The following is a 23,585-nucleotide window of genomic DNA, read 5'->3' as shown; positions in this document are numbered from 1 at the left end:
CACTGCTCATGCTTAATTCTATGGGATTTTCTGCCTGTTATGCCAAAATAACCAGGCCAGACTTGGATACTACACACCTTGAATGAGGAAGAAGCACAATTTAGTGTACTGTCCCAAGCCTGCCTGGGATCATGGCCACCATGACTGCTTTTGAAAGTAAGCACCTGCTGGCGAGAGAAATAAACCTCAACTACACATTTCCTTTCTCCTACAGCTTTACGATCAGAATTGACGGTGGCTGCTGCAGTCCTAGTGTTGCTCGTAATTGTAATAATTTCGCTGATTGTCCTGGTAATCATATGGAAGCAGGTAATGTAGAAACACACTTCTTTAAAACTGTCTCCATTCACGTGTTCAGTAGGGATGAGTTTAACATGCTCCGTTCCATTCCTTGTGCGCTGCAGAAACCAAGATATGAAATAAGATGGAGAGTCATCGAGTCCATCAGCCCGGATGGACATGAATACATTTATGTGGACCCTATGCAGCTGCCATATGACTCAAGATGGGAATTTCCACGAGATGGATTAGTACTAGGTAAGAGCCTCTTGATGCTACAGAGATAGCAGCATTCATTTCATGTAGAATGTTAGTATCATTGTTAGCAATGTTGCATAACCATTGAGGAAGGAAATGCTTTGACTGTGCGGCTAATAGCAAGCTCCTTCTGTGCATGCAAATTCTTAATGTAGCCAAAATGGCACCATCCATGTGCAAGAGGGAGCTATCAGCAGGCTTGGGAGAGCCTGTTTTGCAGAAGTGTGGGAAGAAAACCCAGATTTGTGGGGGAACCAATAAAATAAAATACAATTAAAATGGCCCAGTGCAAAACTAAGGATGTTCAGTGGCCACAGAATGCTGCTGACAGCTGAAGTGAGAATGGAATGGCATATTCTGCATAAGGGCACAGCTGGCTGGAACCCTGAAAGGAGCAGTCCACACTGCAGTGGACATTTTGGGTGCTGTGATCTTGCATGCTGTTGGGCTGTGTCTAGTCACCAAAAGGTGCTTGGGGGGGGGGGGCTAGAGTGTGACACAGGCAATGCAACTTGTCCAGAAACGTGTCCCCGAAGACATGGGTCCCGGTTTCGGGTCCCCAAAAGTTGGACAGTATGACATGATCATTTACTGAAAAGCCACAGCCAATTGATTTGTTTCAACCCTTTAACTTAGTTTCAACCTCTAATTTGCTTACAATGTGTTGTATATGCAGGCACTGTGGGCCGAAGCCAGGCTGTATGCATGCAATGCAGGCCTAGGCGTTCAGGTCTCCTGGAGCTCAAGAGCTTCATCTGCATAACAAAAGACCAAGAGGGTTCTAAAACCCATCCATGACATTGTTAGTATCTGGCAGGCAGGCAGCCAACCCCTGCTGAGATAGGGCCAGTGTTGTGATTCGCTAATTGCAGCATTACGGCAATTTATCACAGGTGGTGTGTGTATTTTGCCTGGGCCGGCTTAAGGTATATACAGTGGTACCTTGGGTTAAGTTCTTAATTTGTTCCGGAGGTCTGTTCTTAACCTGAAACCATTCTTAACCTGAAGCACCACTTTAGCTAATGGGGCATCCTGCTGCTGCCGTGCCGCCGGAGCACGATTTCTGTTCTCACCCTGAAGCAAAGTTCTTCACCTGAGGTACTATTTATGTGTTAGCGGAGTCTGTAACCTGAAGCGTATGTAACCTGAAGCGTATGTAACCCGAGGTACCACTGTATACCAGGCCAAGAACCCTGTTTGTCATTCTTGCTCCTGATGTTCCAATAAATCCTTTCTGAGCTGAATCTTGGTCTTGGGTCATACCCAAACTATTGAGAGTGGAGGAACGCTCATGGTTAATTATGAGTTATGCATATGAAGAAGGTTGGTTTCATCCTAGCCAGGCATCACCAGAGGCCAGCCCTGGAACTGGCTTTCAGTGCTAGGAATTCAGCCATGGGACATGCAAAACAGTGCCTGTCATTGTGCGCAGAGGGCCCTTCAAAAAGATAAACTGTGGCCTGCAGAGACAAGCTGTGGATGGAATCATCTGATTCCAGACATTCATGTTGTAAAACCTGGTAAACAAGTCTTTTATCCAAATGAATGCGCACGAGTGCAAATAGGAGACCTACTAATAAATCCCTGACGTCCAGGAAGTTCTCCCACCTACCCTACACATACGGATCAGAGGTGTGGGCAGAGCAGGAAGTTTTTCTCATGTTGAATATATATACAGCCATGACACTGAGTCGAGTGGGCACTGGATGATGACTAGATTGAGCCACACCAGCAAATGTTTATGAGAGGCTGCATCCTGCCATGTGGTCCACAGACCTCAAGTCACAAAAGGCCTTTGGGGGTTTGGTGGAAGCTCAACATGTTGGCGTGGGTTTGACATGTTATAGGAAGCTTTCTTCATCCTGGATATATCACAAGAAGCCAGATCAAAGTTTTGTTGAACTGCAAGAATTTCCTTGTGGGATTTTCAGAAATGGACCTGACCATGCTTGCACTTTAATGGGGGAAATATTAGGTCAAGCTTCTCTCCGAATCATCTCTGAATTTTCAGACAGGTTCTAACAGTTGCATTAAAATCCCTGAATTGTGACACAGGTTTGAAGAGCCTTGAGTATACATGCACACTGGACAGTTTTAATAATTCCCATAATCTCATTTGGGCATACAAGTCTGGGACTAGTGTTGAGACTGATTAAAGTTTTCGTGGAACACAGAAAGCCAGAAGGGGAAATGGGTTGCAGGTGGTATAATAATTGAGAAGGACCACAACTTTTGCTAAGTGAGAAAGCCCCAATCTGTCAGTCTGAAAAAGCTGTCCACCTATTTTCAGAGGTTTCTCTGTAACCATGAGGTGCATAAACTTGCCCTTTTAAATGAAACTGGAGGTGTTGAGGACCCTGTAGAAACTGCTAGGACAGATCTTTCTTGCAAATACAAAGTCTTACGAAATCAGTTTAAACTTCTATGTTTTCAGCCAGACTGAATTGTCAGCTAACTGGAATTTGTAGCTGTTCAGGGTGCTACCATGTCTTTGTTATAGACTGTTAGACTAATCTCCTCATTGAGGGATCCCTGAACTGCTTCATTTCTTGGGGGATGTTTTGAAAACCACTGCTGTGAAGACTCAAATGTAGCCCAGTTTAAGCAAAGCATTCAATGCCATATTGCTGGGATGAGATAAACCAAACTGCATTTGACTGACCAAAGCTGTTTGCTTATAAATGATTTACTCTAGAACAATGCTATTAATGTTAGTGGAGTCGTCTTGGAATCATGATGTTGTAAGGCTGTAGAAGAAATGGGTTCAGTCTAAGAAATGGGCGTCAGAACTCTGATACATGCTCAGATTTCTCATGTGAGTAGGTATCTCCCATTCATTCAGTTGGAGGAACTGGCTCATCATGTGTTAATGGGTTTTTAGAAATCAGACGGACAAAGGAACACATACCTTCCACTCTCAAACGCATGCCATCAGCAGGATCTCAAGAATGCTAGAAGCTGTGAAATAAGATATGATAGGTTGCCTCTCAGTAATTAGCAACACTCTGTTGTTTACAGGACGAATCCTTGGCTCTGGAGCTTTTGGGAAAGTAGTTGAAGGAACTGCTTATGGATTAAGCCGGTCACAGCCTGTGATGAAGGTGGCTGTGAAAATGTTGAAGCGTAAGTGTTTCTTCAGGTTGTAAGTACTCCAATCCATCTCTCTGGCTCATCTCAAATCGTGAGAATGGCTGAATTAGAACTTAAAAGCAAAATTAATGGGCATGATATTTACCATGACAGTTTTCCTTCTGGATGCTTTTGATTCCATCAAGTTGTGTCTGCTTTTATGCCTTTATTGCCACTGTGCCCATTCCGCTGCTTCAATCTGTGGAGATGGCACTGTGAAATGTACCACATTCCGTAGCTGTGAGAAATTGATATTTTAGTGTGGTGGCACTTTGGTGCTCCCTTCCTAATGACATTTCATTGTACACTTTTTGGCACCTGCTTAAAACATTTTTGTTTAGGGAAGCCTACCCAAAAATGTTCATGTTGATGTGCTTTAATATTTTAAACACTTGTAATGGTTTTTTAAACTGCTTTATTGATAATTTTAATATTTCTTGTAAATGACTTGGACGTTTTACTACAATCAAGTGTTGTGTAAACCTGGTTTAGGCCCGGTTCTGTCACAGAAACTGTTTTGGTCAGCCTGAAAGCATCATATGAGACCCTTCTTTGAGTGGTCCCCTCCATGAGATGTCTGGAGGACATGAGAACAGGCCTTTTCTGCAGTGGCTTCCCAGTTGCAGAATGCTCTCCTTAGGGAGTCTCACCTGGTGCCTTCATTACATATCTTTTGGCACCAGGTGATAACATTACTCAGTAACCAGGCCTTGGGCTGATTAAATATTCCATGACCAAAGAACCAGTTGCCCTCCATCTGTTGTTGGATTCCAACTCCCATCAGGAACTATGGGATGTGCAGCAGAATCTGAAGGACTGCTGGTTCCCTTGCCCTTGACATATTCTGCAATACTTAGCATGATAATGTTATTCATTGTTTCAAAGCAATGCTTCAGTTCTGAGCACATTTGCTTGGAATGGAAGTAGATTCAATTGATTTCAACAGAACTAACCCCAAAGTGAATGGGTGGAATTCAAAGCACCCCCTGAGGCATTTGTAAGAAAGTCATGCATGCTACTGGAGTGGTTGTCGCTGTCTTGAAACTCCCGTAACAAGCGATCAGAAGCTTCCCTTCACTGTGGGAGGCAAACTCAGTTAAGACTACAAAGCACACTTCTGTCTTCATGCATGGCTTACTTATACACACATGCACAGCTCCTTTGGAACTTGTCCACGATGCTTAGAATCATCAGAAGCTGTGATCGTCAGAGACCTTAATGCTAGAAGTTGCCAGGGATAAAGCCAATGGGTCTACTTCAAAGGTATGCCTTTATAGGACCAGAATACAAGCTACTACTCATGGTGGCTATATGCCGCCTTGAAGATCCCAGCAGTAAGTCTCCAGATATCAGATTCTAGAGCTCAAGGGCAGGAGAGTGCAGAGGTTTCCCAAAGGCATGTGGTTGACCAGGGGCGAAACTAGGCTTTATTTCACCTTGGTCAAAGACCCAGTTTGGCATCACCCTCACACACTTTTGTGTACACACATACACACAAGATGGGAGCCTCTGGAAGCTTCACCCGGGGCAAAAAACTTACCCTCCGTAGCTACAGTACTGTGAGAAACAGGATCATGGTCTAGATAGGCCTTTAGTTTGATCCAACAGGGCTCTTCTCACATTCTTAAGACTTTTACTTAGTTGACATTTCTTTAAGTTAATAGTAAATAGCAAGTTTCACCATCTGTGCCCACTTCTTGTGCAAGTGAATCCTATAAATAAATGGAAGGGTTTGTTGTGGGCTGCTGCTGTGCACTCTGGCTAAGGAAAAGGCGAGAGCTTTGATAGAAACGAAAAAAATAAAATTAGCGTTCAGCGTGATTTTGAGTTTCTGTGCTGTTCCTCCCAACTCCCAAATAACATTTTAATGAAACCCTGAGGTTGCAATGTTTGACACGGGTAGTAGCAGAACAGAGAACAATCTGTAACTAAAAAAATGTGAAGCTGGTATAAAATGGTGCCAATTAAACCAAACCAGACTGAACCCAAGCAAGTTCAAATTGGTTTATCTTGAAATTAGGCTCATGTTAACATAAGCTGATTCAGAAATTGACCCAGTTTGATGAATTAAAAATGAATCATCATCATACAAGTGCACCTTTGTTTGTTTGTTATACAATACATGCCTTCTAGTTGAGAAACCAATCATTTTAGGCTGCAATGCTATACTCATTTACCTGAGAGTAAGTCTCATTGAACTGAGTACAAGAGCCGTAGGTTCTACTGTCTATGTATAATTATTTTATTTCCCAGCAGCTTTTACCCCTGACAATACTTTTTCCTCACAAAAACCCGATCACAATTCCATAATTAACAGCATGTTACTGTAATGATGTATAATCTTATCACTTTATTATCCTTTGTATGTTATCTGTTCAATATAAATTCTAATTAGCTGCTCTGTTCATTTTTTCCAACAGCCACTGCGAGATCCAGCGAAAAGCAGGCTCTTATGTCTGAATTAAAGATAATGACCCATCTTGGACCCCACTTGAACATAGTGAACTTGTTAGGAGCTTGTACGAAGTCAGGTAGGTTTGGTTAAGAGTCTTCTCACACCGTTGAAATAAGGAACTGAGCGGCTCCTTGATGTTTACTTGATCTCACTGACCTAGTATTCAGACAGGGAGGCAGACTCCATAATTTGCCAGGTCAAAAGGTAGCTACTAGACTAGATGGCTGCTGAGAGTCATTCCACCGTAATTGATCTATACTTATTTGCCCACATCGTATAAACATCTGCCTGCTGTAGCCATCATAGCATCTAGGTTATCAGGCCTACACAATCTGTGACCCACCAAGAATGATTAGCCCTTGATGGAAGCCCACCTGGACCTTAAAAACAGCAGGGTTCTTGTACATCTGGCGTGTCACAATTCACAGCAGATGGGACACGAATTGCAAAGGCCTTATTCAGATTGTCAACCCTTCAGGACAGGGTTTTAAAGGTGTCAATGCAGGAAAGCTCAGACCATAGCTGTGAATTAATTAAAATGCATTTCCTGGCTCCAGGATTTGGAGGGCCCTCAGGCAAGGACCCTCAACAGCCTGCTTTAATCTCAGAAGGTGGGGCGTGCATCCCAGGAATTCTCTCAGGCCATCTCTGAGACAGTGGGAGAGTGAGCTCCTTGCTGATATTAGACCTGACCTCACCATTCTGTGGAGATGACACTGGCAAGAGGCTAAGCGTTTTGATTCAATTTTTTTTGCCCTTTTTATCCCACCTCCATCAGGTCCAATCTATATCATAACAGAATATTGCTTTTATGGAGACTTGGTGAACTACCTGCATAAAAATAGGGACAACTATCTGAATCGACATCCTGAAAAGCCCAAGAAGGACCTGGACATCTTTGGGATGAACTCAGCTGATGAAAGTACTAGGAGGTAGGGTTTATTTTTCAGGTTTGGAAATGGTTCTTTCTTTGGGTAAGTTGCATAGAATTGGGAAGTGGGGCGCAGTAGGTCATGTACCTTTTGTGATGGCAAGAAAGTTGAATATGATGTGAAATTGGGGGGGGGCATTTTGCCCAATATTAATGGGGGGGCAGTGAAATTGTCCAGCAGTTTTTCACAGAATTCCCTCCCCCTGGAAAATGTTGGTTTGTTTAATGTTGGAGGATGAAATGGGCTGAGGAGAACTGGAAGGTGTAGACATTGAACCCAATTAGTATTCAACTAAGTTTTACTCATAATAGACCTATTGAAATTAACTAATATGGCGAAATGAGGTCTATTAATTTCAGTAGGTCTGCTCTGAGTAAATACCAATTTCCTGACAACAGTATTAAAGTAGATCCACCTTTGCACCTAGAATAAATCTGCCTTTTCCACCAAATATGCTCCAGAAGAAAGACTGAAATTCTCCAACAATTCAGGTGAAGCTCAAAAAAACAAAGAGTGCTATTCAACTAAGAACAGAACTGTTGAAATTAAGGGACCTAACTTACTCATGAATTTCAGTGGGTCCACTCTGATCAAAACTTAGTCGAATACTACTGGGAAAGTTTTTTAATTTGATAGAAATTTCTTTTCTGAGAAATTTCAGGTCATTCTTAATTTTGAGGGAAAGGATCATATTATAACTACTGTCGTACCTTGGAAGTTGAACGGAATCTGTTCCGGAAGTCCATTCGACTTCCAAAACCAAAGTGTGGCTTCTGATTGGCTGCAGGAAGCTCCTGCGGCCAATTGGAAGCCCTGTAAGCCCCGTCGGACATTTGGCTTCCAAAAGAACGTTCAAAAACCGGAACACTCACTTCTGGATTTCGATCGTTCAGGAGCCGATTTGTTCAGGAGCCAAGGCATTTGAGATCCAAGGTACGACTGTATATCTACTCTGTTTTATGAGTAGAGATGAATGTGGCACAAATCCCCACCATAAACTTATTTCTCTGTGTTGCTGTTGTGCTTTCATTCCAGCTATGTAATCCTATCCTTTGAAAACAATGGTGAATATATGGATATGAAACAAGCAGAGACGATGCAGTATGTGCCGATGCTAGAAAGGAAAGACAGATCGAAATATTCTGACATCCAAAGGTCATTGTATGATAGGCCTGCTTCGTATAAGAAAAAATATGTGTCAGGTAAGTTAAGGTGCATTTCTAATAATAGCCTAATATTCTGCCTTAATCCCAAGTAGTCATGGAAAGCTTCCCACATGATACACCACTTATTTTTATCTGCTTTTTAAGTGAGATGCTGAGCTGAGTTTGATTATTTAATGGTTTCCTGCTGCTAGTTTTTACATTGTTTCCCTCTTCGCTGATTTTTTTATGGGCGTGTGGAGCTAGTCCATGCCATTATTTAGGCAGCTGGTTTAGTTCTATTGTAATGAGGTGTTTCTGTTTTCATGCTTTTACTATGTATGCAAGTTCCCATGGGGAAGCTTTGCCCTGAAAGACAGCACAGAGGGGCAGGGGGAGGAAATAAATAAATATGAATACATCCTCTCAAAGTAGAATGCCCTTGTAATGTTTCTGTGACAACTGCATTTAGCCAGTACTGCTATTTTATTGATTCCTCTTGCATAAAGTTGTAGCTCACGTTTAGCTTGTTGTGAAAGGCGTCTTTATTCAGACTTTGCTTTGGTTCCTTTGGTTCCTCAAAACTGAAAACTTTGACACAGAAAATAAATCATTAGATTATTATTTCCATTATTCTAAATAAGCAGAGTCCAAAAGTAAACTGAGTTGTTGTGGGTAGTGATGGAGGAGATATTTGATTTGGTTCACGTTGAAAGGTGGATTTTTGTACCCAGTATAAAATTACAAGTTCACAAGGTAAGATAAAACATGGGGGAAAATTGTTAAGATATACCCATGTAAAAAAATAAAATATAAAAATCTTATAAACATTACATGATTGTTATTGTATTTTAACAATATTTGGAAATCATTTTTTATAAACACTGCATTAGGTTAAGTTTAGGATAAGTACAATAACAAACACAGCCAACCTTCCAAATTCACACTCAATTTTGCAGTGCAATTCTCCCACCAAGTAATGCACACGATAATGCATGTACTGGGGTAAATGTGCATATAAATGCACATATTACTGAAAATAACATAAACAATGCATATGTATATTGGGCAAAATTCCATTAAAAATGTGTATATTGGGAGAAATTTGCAATAAATGTTGATGGAATTTCAGGAGGCCCTTTTAAAAAAAGAATCACAAACTGACGTGGAATTGGAAAAATGAGAAATCAAAATTGATATATTCGCCTGGCCCTAGTTGCGGGCCCCTTGCAACTCGCCCTGCCAAATATACTTGAAAACCTGAAAGAAGATAGGTTTTACAAGGAGAAGAAAACTTGAACTATGGGTTTCTGCAAGCGGAATCAATGAATGGGCCTACATCTAAGTTGCGGGAGTGGGTGACAGGGCAGCGCGGCAGGGCTTACTCGACCTCCAGTTGGTTAAGTTGCTATTGCTTCCTTAAGAGGTAGAGGGAGGCAGTAGGTTCGCTGTACCTGTGTGCAAAAACATTGGTGAAGATCCATAAATAAAAATGCTGCAGGAATTCAGAGATCCTCTGAAAGTAGACTGCTCCTTTCACCTTGCCACCACCACGCAGCACCACAATGACCATTCTTGCAGATGTGAAGGAAGTTGGTCGGCGGAATGGTACCAAATTATTATTATACCTAGTAAAAAGCCAGTGTCATACGTGGCACTTGTAGTAGCTTTGATACCTTTCTGGATTCAGCAGAATTTTGAGCCATTTGGCTGGGCTATTTGTTAGGGATTCATTTCCAGCAGCCTCACTGCCCTCATATAGAACACTCCCAAATGATTTGTAGAGTATTAAATTGAGGGTTAGGAAAGGCCCATATGGCTAACTCATCCCTTTTACTGTCCTTTGACTAAGAAATCTGATCTGCGGCATTCAAAACAGGTTGGGTCACCCCTGGCTTGTGGTCTCAGAACCTGAATCTTTTCCAGACCCGGGCTTAAGAGGCTAGTCAACTCTCGTATTTCACTGAGCCAACAGGGTAATTGAATGGCTAGGTTTTAGACAGTTTGCTGCCATCATTTTCCAGGACAAAAATAAGGATAACTGCCCCTAGAATCACTGGTCTTTGGATGGCACTGAAAGGTCCCCATCAAATAGTTAACCAAGGAACATGAGAATTCTGCGGGGCTAGAAGAGACAAAAATGGATGTATATATAAAAAAAGTTGACAAGGCTATGCCATCTCTAAATCATTGCTTTGGGTATAAACCACAACTGGAATAAAGTACAAAAACAAGCTGTATAATATGTAGGTGGCACTTTTTTAATCCTACAATTTCTTGGAAAAAGTCTATAATCAGCAGAGAAAGGACAGCTATATTTGGTTTTTGTACCATTTTTTTACGGCAGTGTCTATCGCTGATTGATGCAAATGTACAAGTGAGCCGCTTGTTTTGAAGAAATGTTTTGGAAGGAGATGTTGGAGTGCTGGTACCAGGAAAAGCGGAGAAGAATGCCATTGGCTATGTGTAGGAAGACAGCAGCAATGCAAGAAAATACAGTATCTGTTTATTCTCTGATGTCGGGGGTGGTCAGTATGACGCCCTCCAGATGGTGTTGGACTTCAGCTCCTATCATCCTTGACCACTGGCTGATGGAAACTGTAGTTCAGCAACCACAATGGCTGCCCTTGCTCTGCGTAGTTTAAAAACAAACTTTCCCTCAGTTCAAGTGAGTTCCTTGCATACAGATATGTTCTGGAAAGATGATGGACTGAAGCAGATTGCCTGTTTGATGTATGCTTTCAATGCACCTTCATGTTTCAGATGGTTTTTTCTTTTCATCTTCCCTACTCAGAACTAGATGTGAAGAACCTCCTTTCCGATGACAATTCAGAAGGCCTCACTTTGTTGGACCTCCTCAGCTTCACTTACCAAGTTGCACGGGGAATGGAATTCTTAGCTTCTAAAAATGTGAGTGTCTAAAAGGAAACAGTGAAGGGATTGCCTAGCTTTAAACCATGATTGTTTTGTTTGGGGAACTTTGAAAATGTGTTTGATAAAAGAGCAGCCTACAAAGTTTTAGGGTTTAGAGTTTTAGGGTTGCAATACTGAATGAATCTATCCCAGGGTATCCCAATTAATCTTTTTTTATTACACATGCTTTCTGAAGTTCCTTCCAACATGAAATATTACGTATTCGTATTCTATGCCTACATTCTACTCATGTAATTTATGCATCCCACAGTGTGTTCACCGTGATTTGGCAGCACGGAATGTCCTTCTGGCTCAAGGAAAAATTGTGAAGATCTGTGACTTTGGTCTGGCTAGAGACATCATGCATGATTCAAACTATGTATCTAAAGGCAGTGTATGTACCTTTACATTTATTACCTTAGACTACATCATTAGAAACCATAAACTAATGCAAACAGTGCTTTGGAATCGTGTGTGTGTGTGTGTGTGTGTGTGTGTGTGTGTGTGTGTGTGTAAAATGAAATTAACTGACATTCAGATAACAAACACCCATCCAGTGTCTCCAATCAACCTATTCATGCCAAACACAACCAGCATCAAAGCACTCTTTACACATTACAGAACAGTTGAATTTTGCTGCACAGAATTCCCTTCCTTCTCTGCAGGCAAATTATAGTAATGTATGGTGTGTCTTGTCAGAGCTGCAATTAGAATGGGCAAGATTTGCACAGGACTTCACATTTACTATAGCATAAGAAGCATATAGATTGATGATATATATCTCTCCCCGCTCCCACTTACTTGCCCATCTCATACAAGTTTTCTCAAAACCATTGGAGCATTTTTCAGTATTTGCAAAAAAAATTATCAAACCAGTTATTCCTGGATTAGTTTCTACTCAGAGTCAACAACAACATTTGACTCATTCAGTGGAAGTCAATAGGTTGCATTGGCACTGGTCTCCATAATGACAAAATGCCACGCAAGGCTCATAATCACACTATTTTAAATAATATTACTGGAAATTACTTGAATAAAACCAAAATATGGGAAATTGTATCACCTCTTCAGACAATACTACTGATATGTGGTACTGTAAACCATTTTAAAGTCTCAGTTGTGTTTGGGTGGCCAGGGACAATGTAGGATGCATTTTAATATCTCCATGGATTTTTTTAATGTTGTCACCCATCCCAAGCTTTTGAGATATGCTAAAAATCAAATTAAAATATATTTATTGGTGAACATCTCCTTTTATGATTGTTTTAGTAACTACTCTTATTGATTTTTTATATTCTTGCAGACCTTCCTTCCAGTGAAATGGATGGCACCTGAAAGCATTTTCGACAACCTGTATACAACATTAAGTGATGTCTGGTCTTATGGCATTCTGCTGTGGGAAATATTTTCTCTTGGTAGGCATCCTCATTACTTTGGATCATAAAAGAATGGAACTTCAATGAATAATTGGAGATCTGCCAATTGTGCTGTGCAGGCAGGTGGCTAGAGGCTAGCCGAACCCCTTCAAAATGTTTAAATCCAACGAGAAGACTGACTACAAAGATACATATAGAAAAGCAGAAGGTCATATCCCTAATGAGGCAGAAAGGAACACCATGTTCTCCTGACTAGATGATACCTTGCATATCCTGATTCTTATCCAAACTACAAATGATATAATCCCCCCACTAGACGATGTTTCTTCTAAGAGATGTTTAAGGGCAGGTCTTGGCTTAAACCAAATTTCACCACAGGAGAATAATAGGTTTGGTGCCCCCATTTGTTCAGTATTGGTTTTTTAATTACATTTGTAGCCCCATTTTATAACTTGGATGCATGGTTTGCAAACATGATTTATCCCTGCTGTTTAAGGTGATCCTGGAACGTAACCCCCACGAAGGTTGCAGGCTTACTGTACTTAATTCTTACATCTCACTCACTAACTGACTGGTTGGCTGCCTCACCCTTATGTACATCTGAAAGCTTGACTGAGAATATTCTAGAAGGTTTGAGGAACATGTAGTTCTCGGAAAATCTTGAAAGGTTCTATATGGTCCTAAACATTCAAAAAACAAATCCATGCATAGAATTTATTTTACCCCAACAAACATTATAACGACATCTATTTCCCCTTGACTTTCAGGTGGGACTCCATATCCTGGCATGATGGTTGATTCTATGTTCTATAATAAAATTAAAAGTGGCTACCGAATGGCAAAACCGGACCATGCTACAAGTGAGGTGTACGTATTCTTTTCATCTCATTCTTCTACAACACCTCAGGGAAATTATGTACAGAGCACTTGGACTGATCTAGAAGCGCCCTCACAGCATTCAATCCAAACATACCTAAACCTCTCCAGGTTTAACTTGGGAACCAAACAGGCACAGCCCTGCAAGTTTGCAGCAGAACCTGGCTGTCTATGATGCTGATTAACTTTCCTCCTACAATGCGTTCCTCTCCCAGGTGATGGGTCTCATCCAGATGGGGATCTAGCCTGAGCAGGGTAGTCAGATGCTAGGCTTCTATAAAAGGGAAGCAAGGCAAACTCAAGCACATCCAAATTCAGGTTCTGATAAGACAACAACCAGGAGGACAAGTTTTAGGTAATGTCAAACAGAGATCAGGTTCCATTAAGGTGGGAGTGGGGAACATGTAGCTCTGCAGAGGCTGCCCTGACCATTGACCATACTGGCTGGGTCTGACGGTGTCTAGCTACATCTGGAGGGTCCCAGAGATCTGGTTCTGGTGAAGCAATATCCAAACTCTTCTGGTGAGGGAAGACCAGGGACGTAGGAGGAGGCTCAAACATGGCTTCAATGGCAAGCAAATACAGACCGAGGTTTAAATATTTGAGTAACTAGCTAAGGCTGGAGTAATCAGAGCTCACAGATGGCAACACAGCCTCCTCAGGCTGGAGAGATGTTGAAGGCATGGGGTCCAGCTCAGATATTCCTTGGCAATGGGACATGAGGCAAGTCTATTTCCCACTACAAAACCTCTTCTGAATCTCCAGCATTGGATCCCAATATCATGCCACAACATCACTCAAAAGTTTCCTTTCTAAAACAAGGTGACAAATATGCAGATAAATGCATGGCTGGTCATGCGGCACTTTTAAGAGTAAAAAAGGATAGACAATCCACCCGAACATGGGGAACGGAGCAAGACTGATGGCTGAGCCAATCTCTAGTTCATCAGTTTGCGCATTTGTCACAGCACCTGCAAAGCTAGGCTTCCTCTATGGCTCTCTTCCCCTGCATTATGTCTCTCTTTATACTGTCATCAATTTGCTTAAACATCACAAATCATTAAGATATTCCCTCCCGCCTCAATACTGTTCACAGGTATGACATCATGGTGAAATGCTGGAACAGTGAACCCGAGAAAAGACCTTCTTTTTACCACTTGAGCGAAATAGTTGAGAACCTGTTGCCTGGAGAATACAAGAAGGTTTGTCCTTTTGGAAACTGGGTTGCTTCTAGGATTTCAGAAGAAGACATTGCTTGGTTGTGCCATTGACTCTTGGCTCTTAAGTGGGGTAAATAAAATGTTGTTTCATGATGACACTGCAGAGAATGGTGAAAATGTGGAGACAGAAAACCCCACCATAAGATCCTATTTGATGCTTGACCTATCTCAAGCAGCAGATTTTGAAGGTAGCCTAAGAGGGTGACAAATTGTCAGTCCTATTCCCTCTCTTTTCAGTTTGGCCCTGTAGCTTTCTCTGTCCTGCGCCTGATGTCATGTGATGTCAGGACAGGTGGGTGTGGTTTGGGCCTAACCATGCCAGAGGGCAAATGGAGAGGCCTAGTGGCCTTAATTAGGCTCACGAAGGTCAGAACTCCCACCCCACTGCCTTAAAAGATGCTTCTGACCCCATGTGACACAAAACACTACTCATGTGCAAAAAAAAATTGAAAGGAAATCTTACCAGGTTCTATAGAGATTTATAAAGATCCTGTTTTGGGGGAGTGTGGGATGGAGAGCCTTAAACAATTCCAACCAATTTTGTTATATATATATATATTTCAGAGCTATGAGAGAATTCACTTGGACTTCTTGAAGAGTGACCATCCCGCTGTCACACGCATGAGAGCGGACTGTGACAACACCTACATTGGAGTCACTTACAAGAATGAAGACAAACTGAAGGACAGGGAGAGTGGATTTGATGAACAAAGACTCAGCGCCGACAGTGGCTACATAATCCCCCTGCCGGATATTGACCCTGTTTCAGAAGACGAGCTCAGCAAAAGGAACAGGCACAGGTACACCTGATTAAAGTTCACTGTGACCTAAATCCCACATCATTAACCACTAGGGCTGGATGGATCAGTCTATTTCTGTGCCATTGTTAATTTTATGTCTGTCACTGTTTTCACATTGATCTGCAACTTAAAAGAATATCTACAACAAAGTACATATTTAAATAATGGTTTCCCACAAAGCATGACAGCGCAGTGTAGTCAGCATCACGTTTGTCACCCCAAATGCCAGCTGGGGCAGAAGATGGAGGGAAGCTATGCAATGCCAGTGACTGCAGTAGGGCTGGCTTGTGATCTGTCCCTCTCTGCTCCCTGTGTGCCCAATTTGGGTATTCCAGTCTTATCAATGGTGGGAATCCTTCTGACTGTGTTTCCACCTGCTCACAAGTTTAGCACAAGTGGAACAGAGAGCTCTGTTCCAGAGGATTCCTGCTGGCACCACTCTGCTGATGGAACTGTTTCAGTTGGTAAGATCTCTATCCCACCTACATAATCCCCCACACACACTCACCTAGCACAGCAGACTAGGGGTCTGAATTGAAGCCTAGATGTATTTTTTCTTCAGAGTATGCATTTCTAAATGTACTTTTTTATAATAAAATGCCAACATTTTTGTTGACATTTTGGTACCCTTGGTTGAGCCAAGAACTGTTAAAAATTCAGTGTGAACTCTGAGGGATCACCACATTGACATTAGCCTGGGAAATGCTGATCAAGTCACTACTGCAAAGAAGAAGCCCCTCAAATATCCCTGTTACCCACTCGAGGCAGCATATCCAGAATGTTGATTTAAAACACGTTAAGTAATTTGTCCTTGATTAGTGATTTCAGTGCTGAATATAGGAAGCTTTTTACCATTATAATTTATCATTATGTGCACAGAACTAGTGGCTGATCTGATCTTCAGTATTGTCCAGCGAGTGGTGGAGTCCGCATAGTATTTTACTACTCTCATGCTTTCTCAGACTTATGATTTGGGGAGCTATGTGCTCCATTCATCCCTTGTTTCCTGAGATTTGTCATCAGGTGTAGACCTGTGCTAGAACCCCCTTTAGTCCCGCACATGGTAATGGTGAAGCTCAGCAAAGCTGACCTGCATGAATTTAATGTGCTACCTGGGATATGCTCCCAGAATCCTCTGCAATGAGCAGTGGTTCTGTGACAAAAGCAAAGGGATTCCTCAGCAAGCAAGCTGATGTGGAGAAGTTTCCCCAAAGATAGAGAGCTGGAAAAACTGCAGCATTAAAGCATTTCATGTAAGAGTGAGTCTCTTTGGGGAACTTTTCTTTTGGACTCCAAAATTATGTGGCATGTGCCTTCTGATGAATTCCTAAGGAGGATTTCTGTTGCCCCAAGACAATTGAAGAATGTGTTCTTCACAGTGTGTTTTTAAGTTCCTAAATGTTTCCCCCTGTGGTCTTCTTACACAGTTCCCAGACTTCTGAAGAAAGTGCCATCGAAACTGGTTCCAGCAGCTCCACATTCGTAAAGCGAGAGGACGAGACCATTGAGGATATTGACATCATCGATGACATTGGAATGGATTCCTCAGAACTGGTTGAGGACAGTTTCCTGTAATTCCCGAAGGAAGTAGTGGACATCTTTTGAGGGGTGCGAGACAAGAAAGAAAGAAAGAAAGAAAGAAAGAAAGAAAGAAAGAAAGAAAGAAAGAAAGAAAGAAAGAAAGAGAATCTCAACACATAACTCATGGATTTTTGACTCTCTAAGGAAAACCACTTTAACATAGATGGTCGAGACTTGCAATCCTAAGTGTCCCCACAAGGGACGCAAAGATCTCACCCGGATTTGTGAAACAAGAAGACATTTAGAAACCAGCTTTTAAGCACTTCCATAGCATCTCAGTACCATCTGCTGTTCTGATAGGTGAGTGGATGAAGGAAAAGGCCATGGACAGTCCAATTTGTGTTTCAAGGGCATTCACAACTCAGATGAATAACATTTCCACTATGGTGAAACATCACCCATGTAATTATGTAAATACCTTACCAAGATGTTTTGTGGCATATGTGGAATAGGCATTTTTTTAGAAGACCACTCAAGACTTCTTTGTATTTTCTTCCTTCAGTCTCATCATAAGCTGCTGTTGAACTATCACATGAGATGAAGTACATGCAAAAAAAAGAAAGAAAACCACTTTTGAAACTCAAACTAATTGGTACTAGGAAACCTTTTTACCTTTTTTGCAGCTAATACAAATAAAACAGAATTACAGTAATTTCTAACCTTATACGATAGCTTAGTAAATCAAGTGAGACTCTTCATAACCATAGAAGAATAATTGTTTACCTACTGCTGTTTTCAGTATCACTAAGTATAGTTTATAACTACTCCTTGCCCTTCCTTAAAAACACAGTACTGAAAAAAACTAATGAACTAAAGCATTTTAGCATTTATACATTTACAAGAAACAACTGTTCTATTTGATAGTTAATGGCTTTGGTAAATTAAAACTAGTTTAGGAAGTAGGGAAAGCTAATGTATTCTATGGCATCCACCCTTAGCAGAGTAGCTATCCTAATGCAATGAATTTATGTGCTGGTGAATCCTTCTTTGATTCAGTGGAACTCTTCAGAAATTGAAGTTTATTTTTAAACCTTCGTTTGCAACCAGGTTCCTCAAGTTATTGCACAAAATATGTGTGGCTAATCAATCAATAGTAAGGCTGCTTGGAGCGGTTGAGAAAAAGAGCACATCGGGAAGTTTGTTTGGGGTTTGCATGTGACAAATGGATTGGATGTACCAAATGCTCTTTCTGAAAACGCTTCTTCCCGAGCCTGAGATTTCCAATTAAGTATGTAACTACTTTGGAAAGAAAGAAAGAAAGAAAAAGTTCTACTTTTGGTATAACAGAAATGGAACCGGATCCTTTTGCCCTTGTCAAGTTTTTAGCTATAACATTGGACGTTAACAAGGACAGCAGACGCTCAGGTTGTGAACGTGATCCGTGCGGGAGGCACGTTCGCAACCCGCAGCGCTGCGTCTGCGCACGCGCGGGTTGCGATTTGGCGCTTCTGTGCATGCGCAAAGCGCAATTTAGTGCTTCTGCATATGCGCGACCGCCGAACCCGGAAGTAACCTGTTCCGGTACTTCAGGGTTCGGCGCGGTGCGCAACCTGAAAACGCACAACCTGAAGCGACTGTAACCCGAGGTATGACTGTAAAGAGTCTTTTTCCATCCACACCAATGGGCACTGAATTGGGAGTGAAGCAATTGTTTCTAAACAATGTTCCATTTTTGAAGGAAATACATTTAAAATATAGGATTAGCTGTGACCTCTGTGGTGTGTATATTCAAGTGGCACATCTGTCTCTGTAATGTGTAAAATGGCCCCAAGCAGTTGCTAATCCTTCTTTTAGTCATTCTCACACAATAGTTTGAGATCAGTCCTTCCTTAATCTGAATATAATGTGTCTGTCAGTGTTTCTGTGATGATTTACAATGCATTCCTGGATGAGCCTCATTCAGTTCTATGGGACTTATTCCCAGCTAAGTGGGCATAGAGTTGCAGCCCTAGGGTGTGATTTTGTTACACTCTATGGAAATCATGAACTGGAATCAGTCTATGACATACAGGGAGCATGAAAGTACGGTGCACAAAAAGAAATTCCATGTTTTTCATAAATCCAGAGCTTGAGTTTCATTAAAGAGAAATGTCACAGGGTAAACTTGCAAAAGAGCTGTGCCATTAGCTCGAAAATTCCTGTTTCTTAATCCTAGACATGTATGTGGCAGGCAACTGGTGGCGAAAAAGGAACTTGACATATTCCTGCCATATTCTGTGTAGTTATAATAAAACATACCGAGACTCAGACCTGGGTGGAATCTACACAAATATAAAAAACGTTCTGAAAATGCTTTTTAAAAAGCGTTTTTAAAAATACATTGAATTTTCCATAAGGCTCACCATCCCCATCTAGTGTCACATTGTATATTACACTTAAAACACGCTTAAAACATTTTATTTGCAGCTGTATAGCTGAGTCCCTGGTATTGAAACCAGATGGTAGAGCATTAATTGATCTGTCATTTCCTTCGTGCAAATGTGGCCCAATGTGGATGTTTGCTGGATTTCCTATGATATCACTAAGAGCAGCATAGGGTAGCAATTGGCCAGTGGTGAGCAACCATTTTGAGCAATACAACTTTCTCTGTGCCAAACTCGCAGGCTTACCTACCATTACAGCTATGGCTCCATACTTTACTGATGTGATAGTTAAAGGACAAACAAATGAAGGCAACGTGTGCTAGAGACAGTGCTGTGTTGGAACTAAGCTCCACAGCAGTTGATGAACACCTGGCAGGATTAAAAATGCAGCGTAAATCAATGCTTTGCACCGGACTCAGAAGTACACAGCCATCTCTTTTGATGCTAAATAACTAACTACAACTTAAACATGAAGCATCAAGTGATGCTTCAGTGGAACGAGTGAAAAAGAACTCAATTTGATCTCCCCAAAAAAGCACAGAACCATATCCCATTAAAATTAATGGGACTTAAATGTGCTTCCTTGTGCACATAGGGATATCTGTGGTAAATAATTATTTGAGGTTCTGAATGCTAAAACGCAATGGGCCCAGTATAAATCTGTGCAAATACTTGGGCCAAATGAGTAAGTCCAAGCCTTTGAGATATTCTTCTCTGCTAGATCCAATTTATTACAAATGTGCCGGTGAAATGGATGGAAATTGCAGACACCTTACTTGCGTGTGTGTGTTTTGCATTACTGCACATGGATCAGGTCTTCTCATGTTTCGCAGGCTTTCCTGTTTCACTGGCCACTAAAGAATAAGCTACAATAATTCGTACCTTGGTTTTTCTTTTTCTTATTGTACTTTTTGTTATGTATCTCACAAAACAAACTCATGCTAATCCCATATCTTGCTTCAGGTGAACACAGATCCCATTGCAATGCACATCTGCCCATATTGCATGTCATAGATGGGGCTCCATTTTAATTTCCTGTCTACGTTGCAACGTGGATGAGCACATTTATCGCCACCTACTCTCTCATGTTAGTTATGCCCAACATGTTTTTGGCAAGGAAACTATAGCTGGACTGGGACCAAGTTCTAGTTGTGGACCAAAATATGCAGTATATTTTTTTAGATTTATAATCCTATGAAAAGTTCCTGACGCTGCAATGGACTGCACATCAGAAAACTTTACAAAGGCAACACATTAATGCAGGAGGTACCTGTTAGACTAAGGCTTGCAATCTTGTATTCACTTACCCAAGAGTAAGCCCTATTGAATTCAATGGGACTTACTTCTGAGTAGACCTATATAAGATTGCAATGTTAGTCTTTCAATATTAGCCTGGGGAAAAACCCTGGATTTTGTTACTGTCTTGATGTTTTGTTTTAGGACAGGCTTCTTCAACCTCGGCCCTCCAGATGTTTTGAGACTACAATTCCCATCTTCCCTGACCACTGGTCCTGCTAGCTAGGGATCATGGGAGTTGTAGGCCAAAAACATATGGAGGGCCGAGGTTGAGGAAGCCTGTTTTGGATCTTAGTGACTATTTCTCTGTGGCTCAGTTTTGAGAAGCTTTCAGAAAAGAAATACCCAGCCTTTGTTTGTTCTGTATTTGTATCATGACAATCGAACCTTGCCTGTGAAACACAACTTTCTCATTTTGAATGGCCCTGTTCCTTACAATGTGGTCTGCAAATGTACAAAAAGTCCTATGATATAATGAGGGACATAAGATAAGGTGATGTTATACATCAATATGTATATATGTATTTTTATATCAACTTTGAGAGTACTGCCAAAACATTTATGACAAGCTGTATCACTGCCTTTGTTTATATTTTTTGTTTTTACTGTGATATACTCCACAGGCACGCTAACTGTTGCACTTTTAAATGTCCAAAATTTATATTTTAGAATGATAAAGAAAAGCGAGAAAGAGTTTCCATAAAGGTGGTATTGTGAAGTGTTTGAGAAGAACCAGTTGGAACGAGTGACCATAGGTACAAAATGTAATACAGGTGCCCCTGTTCTTATTTTTGTCTTTTTAAAAAAACCATGTAAATTAAGATCTTTATATTTCAATAAATGATATATAATTTAAAGAGACCTAGGAGGGTTTTCTACTCTTGGCTCAGAGCAGGACCTTTCCTGTCAAGCAGGCCTCTCCCATGCAAGTCTCAGTTCAGTTTGTCTCTTCTAAAACAAATGGTAACTGGCAGCATCACTGTGTGATCCTATACATGTCTACGCGGGAGTAACTCCTATATTTGAATTCAGTGAGATTTACTCCTAGTTAAGTGATTTTGACCAAACTGCAGGAGGCAGTGGAAGACAGGAGTGCCTGGTGTGCTCTGGTCCATGGGTCATGAAGAGTCGGACACGACTAAACGACTAAACAACAACAAAGTGTGTCCAAGATTGCAGCTTCAGAGTACAATCCTAAACCCTCGTGCCTATTTCTGAGGGGGGAGTTGGGGATATTGCATAGATTTCTCTCTTGCTAATCTCTGCTGGTGGAAACCTGCTGGTCCAGTGTGACAGCGGCCCTGAACTGAGGTAGGAGGTAAGATGCTGAATATTTCTCCCACCGGACACTGAACAGGGAAAGCCTCAGAACGAGGAGTTGCAGGATACCAGATACTTTGGATCCACTCGATCTAAGGTCCTTTGGATCCGCTGAGGGTCGGAATCCTTTGGGATATGGCAAAAGAGCTACAGTGAGGGGGGAAAGTATTTGATCTGTCGACAGGTGTCTTTTGTACAGGTACTGTAAGGAGCTGGGATTACAGGTAAAACCTCTCCCTTACAGCAGGTGCTTCTAATCTCAGCTCATTACATACAGTGAAGATACCAGGTAGCCTGACATCTGGCTGGCTGAGAGGGGATTAAATACTTATTTCACTCATTATAATGCACATCCATCTCTGACTTTTGTCTTCTGGGTTTCTGGGGGTTTTCCTGTTGTTATTCTGTCTCTCACAGCTACAATAAACCTACCATTAAAATTATGGACTGGTCATTTCTTCGTCAGAGGGCAAATGGGCAAATTTAGCAGGGGATCAAATACTTTCCCCCCTCACTGTAAAAGCAATAGAATTTTACACACACACACACACACACCCAAACAAACAAAAAACTTTTAATACTGCAGAAGAGTAAGAACCCAAAATCCTGGCTTCAACAGAACCAAATTGTTTTGGGAGAGAAAATAAAAATATCTTTGTTGTTGTTGTTGTTTAGTCGTGTCTGACTCTTCGTGACCCTATGGACCAGAGCACGCCAGGCACTCCTGTCTTCCACTGCCTCCCGCAGTTTGGTCAAACTCATGCTGGTAGCTTCGAGAACACTGTCCAACCATCTCGTCCTCTGTCGTCCCCTTCTCCTTCTGCCCTCCAGTCTTCCCAACATCAGGGTCTTTCCCAGGGAGTCTTCTCTTCTCATGAGGTGGCCAAAGTATTGGAGCCTCAGCTTCAGGATCTGTCCTTCCAGTGAGCACTCAGGGCTGATTTCCTTAAGAATGGATAGGTTTGATCTTCTTGCAGTCCATGGGACTCTGAAGAGTCTCACCAGCACCATAATTCAAAAGCATCAATTCTTCAGCGATCAGCCTTCTTTATGGTCCAGCTCTCACTTCCATACATCGCTACTGGGAAAACCATAGCTTTAACTATATGGACCTTTGTTGGCAAGGTGATGTCTCTGCTTTTAAAAAAACCTTGGTTAGTTGGATAATAATGCTATCTCCTCTGCTTGTAGTATGTGCCTCTGAATGCCTATTGATGGGAATCACAGATGGAGAGAAAGCTGCTGAGCTTAGGTCCTGCTTGAAAGCTTCCCATGAGCCTCTGCTTGGCCACTTTGAGAAAAACGTGCTGAACTAGACCAGTGTTTCCCAACCGGTGTTCCGCGGCACACTAGTGTGCCGCGAGATGTTGCCTGGTGTGCCGCGAGATGTTGCCTGGAGGGAGGCGGGCGAGTCCAAAAAAGGTTGGGAAACACTGACTTAAGTTTCTCTTTCAAAAAGGAAACGTGGGTTAAAGCGGCGGCGCCGCCCCCCACTCACTTTCCTGCTCTGGCTTCCCTAACAGTTTTCCGAGTTGCGTCACTGGATCCAGCCCCCTTTTCCACAGGTGACACGGGGCTGGAGGGAGGGAAAGAGGGCTTTACGTCGCGCACAAAGGCAGCCTCCTAGAAGCGCTCTGGTCCGAAG

General features: G+C 41.8%; 1 protein-coding gene across 4 annotated transcripts in view; it reads left to right on the top strand.

Annotated features, from left to right (window-relative positions):
- The window catches only part of PDGFRA (platelet derived growth factor receptor alpha), a 57,816-nt gene extending 36,337 nt beyond the window's left edge, over nucleotides 1-21,479 (top strand). For all 4 annotated transcript variants that reach the window (XM_081208748.1, XM_081208749.1, XM_081208751.1 and 1 more), the window contains exons 11-23: nucleotides 215-309; nucleotides 405-537; nucleotides 3,556-3,660; nucleotides 6,087-6,197; nucleotides 6,900-7,053; nucleotides 8,089-8,255; nucleotides 10,990-11,105; nucleotides 11,380-11,502; nucleotides 12,412-12,523; nucleotides 13,252-13,351; nucleotides 14,457-14,562; nucleotides 15,145-15,380; nucleotides 16,808-21,479. In XM_081208748.1, coding sequence (XP_081064874.1) covers nucleotides 215-309; nucleotides 405-537; nucleotides 3,556-3,660; nucleotides 6,087-6,197; nucleotides 6,900-7,053; nucleotides 8,089-8,255; nucleotides 10,990-11,105; nucleotides 11,380-11,502; nucleotides 12,412-12,523; nucleotides 13,252-13,351; nucleotides 14,457-14,562; nucleotides 15,145-15,380; nucleotides 16,808-16,955 — 1,706 coding nt within the window. In that variant the 3' untranslated portion in view covers nucleotides 16,956-21,479. The remainder of the gene's footprint in view (nucleotides 1-214; nucleotides 310-404; nucleotides 538-3,555; nucleotides 3,661-6,086; nucleotides 6,198-6,899; nucleotides 7,054-8,088; nucleotides 8,256-10,989; nucleotides 11,106-11,379; nucleotides 11,503-12,411; nucleotides 12,524-13,251; nucleotides 13,352-14,456; nucleotides 14,563-15,144; nucleotides 15,381-16,807) is intronic.
- The last annotated feature ends 2,106 nt before the right edge of the window (nucleotides 21,480-23,585 follow it).

Source organism: Podarcis bocagei (assembly GCF_964188305.1).
Source record: "Podarcis bocagei genome assembly, chromosome: 9".
NCBI lineage: Eukaryota > Metazoa > Chordata > Lepidosauria > Squamata > Lacertidae > Podarcis > Podarcis bocagei.
The sequence above is the reverse complement of the archived record's forward strand: the minus strand, read 5'-3'. Positions and strand labels throughout refer to the sequence as shown.